Source organism: Hyperolius riggenbachi, chromosome 12, assembly GCF_040937935.1.
Source record: "Hyperolius riggenbachi isolate aHypRig1 chromosome 12, aHypRig1.pri, whole genome shotgun sequence".
In the NCBI taxonomy this organism is placed as follows: Eukaryota; Metazoa; Chordata; class Amphibia; order Anura; family Hyperoliidae; genus Hyperolius; species Hyperolius riggenbachi.
This window is the reverse complement of record NC_090657.1, coordinates 171,773,040-171,785,074: the sequence shown is the minus strand read 5'-3', so window position 1 is coordinate 171,785,074 and position 12,035 is coordinate 171,773,040. Positions and strand designations below refer to the sequence as shown.

Genomic DNA, 12,035 nt, shown 5'->3' with positions numbered 1-12,035 from the left:
CTCTGCTCTAGGTGAGTGGCTAACTTTTTTTAGGAGGTTACAACTGTCCTTTAGGCCTCTTTCACATTACATAACGCCTTCACGTACCCTATTTTGTGCGCACCTTCTGACCTGCGGAGTGACGTCAGGAAGTTATGGTGCAACGCTGATCAGCGGCGGTAGCTCTAAGTCACCTGACAGGAAAACGCAGGCGCTGGACGTTACGAGGCTCCCAGAGATGCATTACAATGTAACTCTCTGGAACGCTGTATCTAATGTGAAAGTTAACATGAAAGTCAAAAAGACTTTCATGTTACCTTTCTAACCACATTCTAGGAGCGATCCATCAAACCGTGCAGATCAGCCCTAGTGTGAAAGAGCCCTTCAACTTTTTTTCATTGTGGATGTAATTAGCTTAAAGTGGAACTCAAGTCAAAACTTTCTTTTTAGACAGAGAAAGGATATCCTGCATGCTATTGCTGTTTGTGTCCTGGAGGGGAGGGGTTAACCACAAGTTATGGGGGACCTATACCACTGCTGTGTCCTACTAAAGAAACTAGAAAGGTTTCTCCTCACTTCCTGTGGCATCTGCAGTGACAGGAAATGACACAGTCTCTCAAGGGTGATACGCCCAGCAATAGATACAATTCCTGCAGGGAGAAGGCTTAGATCTTCTAGGAGGGATGGCTGATGGTTCTCCTCCATCCCTGTGTATCAAGAGAAGAATAAGATGGCTTCAAATGACGAAGCCACTTCTACTGGTGACAAAATGCCCTCTAGACCACCAATGGGTGTGCAGCTGAAATTGCCTTCTTATGTACAGTAGATACTGAGGATTGTATTAATGTCTATGTCCCCATTGAGGAAATGACACCTCATCTCCTGTTGCTGGTGACATCACAGGAAATTCTTCTAAATGAGGCACTAATAGCCTAACAAAGTTTTTGACCCTCCCACACTTTATGCAACAATGGGTAATAGTTTTAAAGCCGCAGGGATAGCCATACGATACCAGGGGGGGAAAAACACATATAAGCAGATAAATACTTGTTCTACTTAAAGAGACACTTAAGCCAGAAAAAAAATGAGTTTTACTCACCTGGGGCTTCTACCAGCCCCCTGCAGCAGTCCTGTGCCCTCACAGCCACTCACTAATCCTCTGGTCCCCCGCTGCCAGCTAGTTTCGTTGCCGCATTGCGAACGCATAGATGTGCGACAACGCGTATTTTTGTACGCATTGAGGCCCGCAATAGCGCTAATTACAGTCGGGAATGCGGAAAAAGCTACGCGTGGCCAGTCCTGACGGGCCTGTCGGCAAAAACGAAACTAGCTGGCAGCGGGGGACCAGAAGATTAGTGAGTGGCTGCGAGGGCACAAGACTGCTGCAGGGGGCTGGTAGAAGCCCCAGGTGAGTACAACTCCTTTTTTTCTGACTTAAGGTTCACTTTAAACAAGATATGTTTTGTACTGTCCACATTTTGATGTCAGTGAATTTTATATAGTAAATAAAGAGAAAACTGTTCCAGGCATTTTCCATCTTTACTCCCTCTGGCTGAAGCCAATCCTGAAGTCATTTTCTCCCTTACTATTTTTTTCTAATGCCTGAAATGGTGTATTCATTGCCAGCCCTCCTCCCCACTGAGCTCTGTAAAAACTGCACTGTCATATTTCATATTTGTGTTTTCTCTGTATACACATGTGAGCACAGAAGAGATCCTATTTCAGCAGCTTCTGTAGAGGGATGAGGTGTATTTCCCTTCTCAGCCTCCTGTCATACTGAATTGCCCTCAGCCAATTAGTGAGGAGCAGGAATGTGGGTGGGGAGATAACAAGCTTCCCTCTCTCTGGCAATGTAACAGAATAGTGCCAGGCTGACTGATATAAGAAGCATTACAGCAGACACATTTTTGATTATATTGGAATGCTTGCAATGCAGGGTCAGGTTGTAGACTACATAATAAACACAGAGCAGTGGGCAAATTGAATTTGATTTTATGGCCATCAATCCCGCTTTAAAGGTGGAGTTTTTCTTGCTCAGACATCCTCTCCCAAAAATGATTTTCCTGTGTCCTCCGCAGCTGCACTACCTTCGTCTCCCCCGGGATATCAGCGAGGACCACGTTATCCTCATGGACTGCACGGTGTCCACGGGAGCGGCGGCCATGATGGCGGTCCGGGTGCTGCTGGTAAGCGGGTGAGGGGTCAGGATGGGGGACGGAATACCGTCGCATGACCTCGCAGCTCAGTGTTCTGTAATCTCCTCCTTTCTGCACAGGACCACGAAGTCCCAGAAGAGAAGATCTTTCTGCTGTCCCTGCTAATGGCAGAACTGGGGGTGCACTCCGTGGCCTACGCCTTCCCCCGCGTGCGCATTCTCACCACCGCCGTAGACAAAAAGGTCAACAACCTGTTCAGGATAATCCCGGGGATAGGTACGTCAGTAGCTGGGGAAATACTCCTTGCCATACAGCCCATAATTCATTTTCAGCGCTAGTCCAGTTCAGACGACCCAGCAGGAAACTTCATAGGGAGCAGATCTCCAATCACAGCACCCTCTACAGCATGAAGTGTTGTGACTGGCCAGGCAGTGTGGGCGGAGTTTAATACAACCTATCTGAAACCTAGCAGTCTGAGAGTCACCCAATCATGTTAGCAGAACTTCCCTGTGATGTTACCTGCTGTGTACCCTAAACTAGACTAGTGCCGGTTTTCTATCTTTGTACAGCTTCCTGTGTTTCACAGCATGCAGGCAGGGTGTTCCCGCTCCTTTACAGCATGAAACCATTAACAGACACCCTCTAGTGGAATATTTTAACCATGCTATATGGGTTTCCGGGAAACTGTACTGGATTGTATTATTATTATATCAATATAATGCTAATAAAAAAACCCAGACTGCAAAGTTACCCTGAGCGATTTCAGCACTGCATGCCTTACTAAAAGAGTGGCTGTTCTCTGCAGTGCGTGGTTTCTGCAGTCAACAACAACCAGGGACAGATCAAGACCAAGTTGCGCTTGGGGCAAGGTCAGGTTTTGGCGCCTAAAGGTCAGGTTTTGGTGCCTAAACTGCCATTCATTTTGTCGACTTTTTAAGAATTCAACAAACCGCGCCTGGGGCAAGATACCCGCTCCCCCCCCCCTCCCCCAGATCCGTTCCAGACAACAACAAGGAAACATCTGTACAGCACTTTTCTCTCATAGGACCCAAAGGGCAAAAACTTGTCTCAGATCAGTACATAGTGATGTGTCCAAGGGGAATGGTATGTGATCATAAATGACTAAACTGGTGGTTTTCAGGTTTGATTTAAACGTGTCCAGGGTTGGAGCTTTCTAGATTAAGTTTGGCAAGGCATTCCACAGGGTAGGGGCAGCATGACAGAAAGCTCTGGCTCCAAAGGTTTTTAGTTGGACTCTGGGGGTGGTCAAGTTATTGGATCCTTTTGATCTGAGGTTGTGGGAAGTGTGACGCAGTTGAAACAAATCCTTCAGGTATCCAGAGCCTAGGTCGTGTAGGGATTTGAATGTTAGCGTGCCTATTTTGAACAGGATTCTCCATTTTATGTGTAGCCAATGTAGTGAGCAAAAAGGTTGGTGTTATGTGTCATTGGTTGGTAACAGTCTTGCGGCAGCATTCTGTACTAGCTACAGGCAGTGTAGGTCTTTATTTGGAAGGCCTGCATAGAGGGCGTAATAGTCCAGGCATGATGTGATGAAGTCTTGAACTAGGGCTGGAAGTCTCCTCCCCCTCCCCGACATCTGTGTGATATGACACCGCACATGTAGTGACATCAGTACATGTGGCGTTGTCACCTAGACCTGGTGCTTGCAGTGACAACTGAAAAAAGACGCATCACTCACTGGCCCGGGGGTACAACGACACATACAGTTGATTGGAGGGACACTGGCCTGGGGTCCGCCAGTTGTCGGGAAATCGAACACCATTACCGTCACGCAATCAAGATTCCCAGCATGCCTGATTGATCCTTTTGACAGATTTCAGCCAGAAAACGATTGAAGGGATGGATTGTTGCGGCAGCGATACCTGACAGATTTGATCATTATGATTGAATTGGACGGATATCGATGCCCAATATCTAGTAATGTATAGGCAGCCTAACAGTGTGTTACAATTATCTGTGCCTCAGCACTGGGTACTTGGCTTCACTTATATGCAATGTGTTTTTTTCAGGCAATTTTGGCGACCGTTATTTCGGCACAGACGCCCCCGCAGACTGGAGCGATGAAGAGGAACCGGCGTGATCCACCCGTATCACTGTTACCCATCCCTAGTGCCAGTCTCTACAGACTGGGGCAGAGAGAGGGGCATGGTCATTGCCCACAGCAACCAGATTCCATATCCAGTTTTTTTCAAAATAATAAAGGGCGATGATTGGTTGCTATCGGCTCCAGCCCTGCTCCAGCTTCCTATCAGCCCTATACAGTCTAGCAAGTGAAAGCTATTTAAAACAAAACTGTGTTCTTGTTGCCCATAGCAACTGCTTCCAACTGTCTCCATCCTCTCCATTCTCCATCCAGGCTTGATTAGAAGTCAAGTGGTAGCTATGGGCAACAAAGTGATGCAACTCTTTCAACTTAACTGCTTCTAGATACTCTATACTACAACAGATACAGATTATCATACTGTATACGCCTCCCAAATAGGATTTTTTATAATAAAACAAACATAAAAAGCCAAAAGTGGTTTGTTAATTTACCGGCTCCGTAAAATCTCAAGACCGTTAACAAATCTTTTTTTTATTAATTTACGTCACTATTTATTCACCTTTTCTGTATTGCCACACCTTGATTTGTGACAGATGATTATTATTATTTGTATTCGTATAATGCTGACATCTTCAGCAGCGCTTTACAGAGTACATAGTCATGTCACTGACTGACCTCAGAGCAGTGTTGCCAACCGCCCGTAAATTTACGGGCAGCCCGTAATTTTGGATACAAATTAAGCTGCCCGTGAATTCCGTAAGGAATTCAGCAGCGTCCGTAAAAGGGCGGCCAATCGGCCGCCCGCTCTGTTGCAGGACAGCAGCGCAGTGGAGGAAGAGCTGTGGGCAGCGGTGGAGAAGGGGGGCAATCTCCCCCCCCCCCCCTTCTCTCACCTTAGTGCTCTCCCTCCCTCGCTGACTGTCCCCCTCCTAAGTGACGAGTGACTGGCAGTGGCGTTTGGCAGCGGGCGGGACTTACCTTCCGTCTCGCTCCTGCGCCGGAAATTCTGCTGCTCTGGTCTGGACCAGACCAGAGTAGCGGCAAATCATCCCGCGCCGGCGACGAGAGAAGACGCAGGTAAGTTCCGCTCACTGCCGCCTGCCACTGCCAGTCACTCGTCTACTGGGCACATATATACATCTGGCTACATCTACTGGGCACATATAACCCTGGCTACATCTACTGGGGACATATACCTCTGGCTACATCTACTGGGGACATATACCTCTGGCTACATCTACTGGGCACATATACATCTGGCTACATCTACTGGGCACATATACATTTGGCTACATCTGCTGGGCACATATAACCCCGGCTACATCTACTGGGCACATATACATCTGGCTACATCTACTGGGCACATATACATCTGGCTACATCTACTGGGCACATATACATCTGGCTACATCTACTGGGCACATATACATCTGGCTACATCTACTGGGCACATATAACCCTGGCTACATCTACTGGGCACATATACATCTGGCTACATCTACTGGGCACATATACATCTGGCTACATCTACTGGGCACATATACCTCTGGCTACATCTACTGGGCACATATAACCCTGGCTACATCTACTGGGCACATATAACCCTGGCTACATCTACTGGGCACATATACCTCTGGCTACATCTTCTGGGCACATATAACCCTGGCTACCCATGGGCACATATACCTGTGGCTACATCTACTGGGCACATATAACCCTGGCTACATCTACTGGGCACATATACCCCCTGGCTACATCTACTGGGCACATATACCCCCTGGCTACATCTACTGGGCACATATACCTCTGGCTACATCTACTGGGCACATATAACCCTGACTACATCTACTGGGCACATATACATCTGGCTACATCTACTGGGCACATATAACCCTGGCTACATCTACTGGGCACATATACCTGTGGCTACATCTACTGGGCACATATAACCCTGGCTACATCTACTGGGCACATATAACCCTGGCTACATCTACTGGGCACATATACCCCCTGGCTACATCTACTGGGCACATATACCCCCTGGCTACATCTACTGGGCACATATACCTCTGGCTACATCTACTGGGCACATATAACCCTGACTACATCTACTGGGCACATATACATCTGGCTACATCTACTGGGCACATATAACCCTGGCTACATCTACTGGGCACATATACATCTGGCTACATCTACTGGGCACATATACATCTGGCTACATCTACTGGGCACATATAACCCTGGCTACATCTACTGGGCACATATAACCCTGGCTACATCTACTGGGCACATATAACCCTGGCTACATCTACTGGGCACATATAACCCTGGCTACATCTACTGGGCACATATACCTCTGGCTACATCTACTGGGCACATATACCTCTGGATACATCTACTGGGCACATATACCTCTGGCTACATCTACTGGGCACATATAACCCTGGCTACATCTACTGGGCACATATACCTCTGGCTACATCTACTGGGCACATATAACCCTGGCTACATCTACTGGGCACATATACCTCTGGATACATCTACTGGGCACATATACCTCTGGCTACATCTACTGGGGACATATAACCCTGGCTACATCTACTGGGCACATATACCTCTGGCTACATCTACTGGGCACATATAACCCTGGCTACATCTACTGGGCACATATACCCCCTGGCTACATCTACTGGGCACATATACCCCCTGGCTACATCTACTGGGCACATATAACCCTGACTACATCTACTGGGCACATATACATCTGGCTACATCTACTGGGCACATATACATCTGGCTACATCTACTGGGCACATATACATCTGGCTACATCTACTGGGCACATATAACCCTGGCTACATCTACTGGGGACATATACCTCTGGCTACATCTACTGGGCACATATACCTCTGGCTACATCTACTGGGCACATATAACCCTGACTACATCTACTGGGCACATATACATCTGGCTACATCTACTGGGCACATATAACCCTGGCTACATCTACTGGGCACATATAACCCTGGCTACATCTACTGGGCACATATACCTGTGGCTACATCTACTGGGCACATATAACCCTGGCTACATCTACTGGGCACATATAACCCTGGCTACATCTACTGGGCACATATAACCCTGGCTACATCTACTGGGCACATATAACCCTGGCTACATCTACTGGGCACATATAACCCTGGCTACATCTACTGGGCACATATACCTCTGGCTACATCTACTGGGCACATATACCTCTGGATACATCTACTGGGCACATATACCTCTGGCTACATCTACTGGGCACATATAACCCTGGCTACATCTACTGGGCACATATACCTCTGGCTACATCTACTGGGCACATATAACCCTGGCTACATCTACTGGGCACATATACCTCTGGCTACATCTACTGGGCACATATAACCCTGCCTACATATGCTGGGGACATATACCTCTGGCTACATATACTGGGCACATATATCTGCTGGCTACATATACTGAGGACACTGGCTGTTTGCCATTATGTGCATTTACTGGTGAAAAGCTGTCTCTTATGTGCATTTACTGGTGAAAAGCTGTCTCTTATGTGCATTTACTGGTGAAAAGCTGTCTCTTATTATGTGCATTTACTGGTGAAAAGCTGTCTCTTATTATGTGCATTTACTGGTGAAATGCTGTCTCTTATTATGTGCATTTAGAGCTGGTCCACACTAGACACAGCAACAGGACGGACACTGCAGTCCGGATCAGGGGAAGTACCCACCGTACTGCAAACTGATGAAAGTGCATCAGTTTTGCATCAGTTTCCGTTCAGGTTTTTCCCTGACAGAAAACGTCTCCATCATTAGGAAGGAGTGGGAGGATTTTTTTGAGCCAATCATAAAGCTCAGGCTATCCGTTTTAACATCCGTTTTTTGCCTGTGGAGCTGGAGATGCGTTTTCTCATTGCTTTCACTACCCCTGCATGTATCCGTGGTCCTGATCCGTTGCGTGAAAATGCAGCAGATCCGGACCTTCCATTCAGGTTTTGAAAACGGATCCCCGCAAACGCAGATGGATCCGTTTTTTACTTGGGTGAGGCTGGCTGCTATTTTCAACATTAGTATCCGGGACTCCGTTTTTCATCAGGTTTGAAAAACGCAGCCACGGATACGTTTCCGGACCTAGTGTGGACCAGCTCTTACTGGTGCAAAGCTGTCTCTTATTATGTGCATTTACTGGTGCAAAGCTGTCTCTTATTATGTGCATTTACTGGTGAAAAGCTGTCTCTCATTACGTGCATTTACTGGTGAAAAGCTGTCTCTCATTACGTGCATTCACTGGTGAAAAGCTGTCTGTCATTACGTGCATTTACTGGTGAAAGGCTGTCTCTTATGTGCATTTACTGGTGAAACGCTGTCTCTCATTATGTGCATTTACTTGCCATGCCCACTTTAGTCGCCGCAAATTTCCTCGAACATGTTGCCCCCTACCCATTTGACTGCCCCCTCATATGTGCCAGTCTAGAACCGGCCCTGTACCCCTGCCTACATATACTGGGCACATATACCCCTGGCTACCTGTTCTGGGGACATCTCTCCCCCTGGCTACCTGTTCTGGGGACATCTATACCCCTGGCCACCTATTCTGGGGACACCTATAGACCTGGGGCTACCTATTTTTGGGGAACCACTGCTGTCAGATTAAATGTATTTTGGAAGAACCTCTGCCAGATTACGTGGATTTTTGGTGAAATGCTGTAAGATTACATGTATTTTGGGGGAAGGGGGGGAAACACTATGGCAGAGCTCAAACTTCCCTGGCAGACCTTTCACAGCAATATTAAAATCATGTATATTTGGCCCCGACCATGACCACGCCCACATTCTGTTGCGTGGTCACGCTCATTTTTCGGCGCGCCGCGCAGGTATTTTGTCAGTAAAAAAAATCTTTTGTCAGTACATTTTTAGGTATTCGTCAGTAAAAAATAACGTGAAAGGTTGGCAACACTGCCTCATAGGAGCTCACAGTCTAATCTTACCATAGTCATAGTCTAATGTCTACTCCTAACATATTATTATTAAGTATTTATATAGCACTGACATCTTCTGCAGCACCTTACAGAGTACATAGTCATTAGAGATGGGCCGTACGGTTCGTTCGCGAACGGTTCCAGGCGAACTTTGGGTGGTTTGCGTTCGCAGTGAACCAGGAACTTTTTTTCAAAAAAGTTCGGTTCGCCCATAGACTTTAATGCCTGCCGACTTTAACGGTTAATAGCAAAGTCCCCTTACATAGTAAAAACACCAAATTTGCGGGGTATGTGGGGCAGTGACTACAAGAGGGAAACATTTTTTTTCAAAAAGACCTTATACTTTTTGAGAAAATCAATTTTAAAGTTTCAAAGTAAAAAGAGTCGATTCATAAAAAAAAAGATCTGATTCATTAAAAAGAACCAGATGATTCATGAACCGTTAGTATAGCAGAGAATGCGTCCTAAGCAGGACGTATAGCTGCCGGCTTCTGCTGTCTCTCCCCACCTGCCTTCACCTGTCACCCTCACCTAGCCTGGCACCCGGCGCCAGCCTAGGTGAGGGTGACAGGTGAAGGCATTTAACCCTTTGTGGAAATTGGTAAGGGGTACTGTAACGATTGTGGAATTCTCTCCGTGATCAGCGCACAAGACGTGCGCTGACACTGCGGAAATCCTCCACAAGCGTATCATTTTAAGGAACCCAGCAAAAGGTGCAATGCACTTGTAGAGGGAAATTCCTGTCGGCAGGTGGAGCTGTGGAGTGCAGAGGAACAGCTCCTCTGCCCTGCTACAGACGCCAGACAGGAATTGCACGAAGGGAAGAAACGCAGGGCAAGATAGCCCTAAAGAGAGAGATCAAAGCGACAGAGGGTATGTGTGTCCACCAATCTAGTCGCCACCCTGCGACGATGAACACAACCAGGAAGATAAGGTGAGAAGGCAATCGCCAGAGATGGCAGTTGCTAACAGCGACACAAGACCGAATAAGCACAGATGAGGAATGTATGTATGTCCACCAATCTAGCCGCCAACCTGCGACGGCGGACACACAACAGAGGAAACCAAGTGAGAACGCAATTGCAAGAGAAGCGATTGCGAAAGAGAATGAGCACAGGGATAGAATGTATGTATGTGCCCCAATCTAGTCGCCAACCCGCGACAGTGCACACACAACAGCAGAAACGAAGTAGGAACGCAATCGCGAGAGAGGCGATTGCCAGAGGTGACACAAGGCTTAAGTAAGACAGGGTATGAGAGTAGCAAAGGCACAGCAATAATACAATGAGAAGATAAGGAAAATAACAAACGCTAACTGAACGCGAACACCGCACTCATTCGCAACAGCGAACGCGTTTACTGCGCGGTCTCCGCGTGTTAAGCACAACAGAGACAAGCACGCCTAACTAACCACCAACAGACAAACATGAACATAGGACACGAGCGCTTGCTTAACGGTTACCTCACCGAGCCTCCAGCAAGCGTTCGTATCAGACAAGGTAGATACACGAAAACAGGAATAAGTGAGAGATATGATCCACTGCTCTTTCCGCCAGAGCGAGTGCGATCCAAGTAAGGCAACAGAGCTTGCAGGATCCCCTGCTCTTTCCGCCAGAGCAAGTGCGATCCAAGTACAGCAAGATAGTTTAGCAGGATCCACTGCTCTTTCCGCCAGAGCGAGTGTGATCCAAGTATAGAAACAGAGCGAGCTGAATCCACTGCTCTTTCCGCCAGAGCAAGTGCGATCCAAGTACAGCAAGAGAGACAGAACAGGCAATACAAATAATACAATCCTGACTGCTCTAGCAAGGATGCCTAGCGCAGTCCCAGGAATTACTCTAAGCTAATCTTCAAACAATAAGCATGGCTGACACTCCAGGAGTGTTTCACAGGACAAACCCTTATAACCAGCGACGTACTGTGGAATCACATGGTATGTATAGAGCAAGCCCACAAAGGATGTGGCTAGGCAATTTGCATGACAAACGTATGCAAATCCTTCAGCAGCAGCAAGCTGCAAAACTGACAAAAGGTCTCTTTTCCAGAGACCTGCAGAATGCAGACCTGAACAGTGGTCAAAAAGCTGCCTGCCTGCGCAGGCAGCTGAGCGGATCATTACAGGTACTTTGTACCCCTATACTCATTTCTCCTGGGAGGGGGCTGGGCATCTGGGGTCCCCTTCTTAAAGGGGACTCCCAGATGCCACCATGAACCTCCCCCCGGGAGTCGTCGCCCCCCACCTCCTCCTTGGGCACTGGAGGCGGGGAAGAGCTCTGGGGGGAGGGGAAGGCTTGGCCGCCCCTCCCCGGAGCCCCCCCATACCATGGACCATGCGGGCTGGTATAGCTCAGGGTGCGAAGCCCCAGTCGGCCGGGGCTCCGCATTCTGGCTATCCCAGCCTGCATGGGGGACAAGAGGTTACAGAGGCTCGGAAAGGGGGACCCCACGCCATTTTTTTTTTCAGATTTCCCACACACAGCACATAAAAATAATTTAAAAAAAATGTTTTAAAGGACTTCCAAGGCCACAAATGTGAAAAAAGTTAAATACCTTTTCATAATCCAGATCCATGGAGGACACCATCCGCGCCCTACCGTTCATTCCGCCATGGCTCCCGCAGTAATACCGGCCCCGGTCGGGTCCCAACCCCTCTGAAAGGGTCGGGTTCTCATTCCCCCCTCAATATGGCCGCCACAGATTGCCGCGGCTGCACAGTCCGCATAGACGCGATTGCGGCTGCACAGCTCTAGGACCTCCTCCCGATGCATCGGATGTATGGACGCATATTGATGACGCGGCGGGAGAAGGCCCT

General features: G+C 47.9%; 1 protein-coding gene across 5 annotated transcripts in view; it reads left to right on the top strand.

Moving 5' to 3' along the window:
- Positions 1-4,677, top strand: part of UCKL1 (uridine-cytidine kinase 1 like 1) — a 69,115-nt gene extending 64,438 nt beyond the window's left edge. For 4 of the 5 annotated variants that reach the window (XM_068262787.1, XM_068262783.1, XM_068262784.1 and 1 more), the window contains 3 exons: positions 2,058-2,165; positions 2,255-2,411; positions 4,169-4,327. In XM_068262787.1, the coding sequence (XP_068118888.1) occupies positions 2,058-2,165; positions 2,255-2,411; positions 4,169-4,239 (336 nt within the window). In that variant the 3' untranslated portion in view covers positions 4,240-4,327. Of the gene's footprint in view, positions 1-2,057; positions 2,166-2,254; positions 2,412-4,168 lie in introns of all 5 variants that reach the window. The other variant, XM_068262785.1, reaches the window with a different exon arrangement.
- The last annotated feature ends 7,358 nt before the right edge of the window (positions 4,678-12,035 follow it).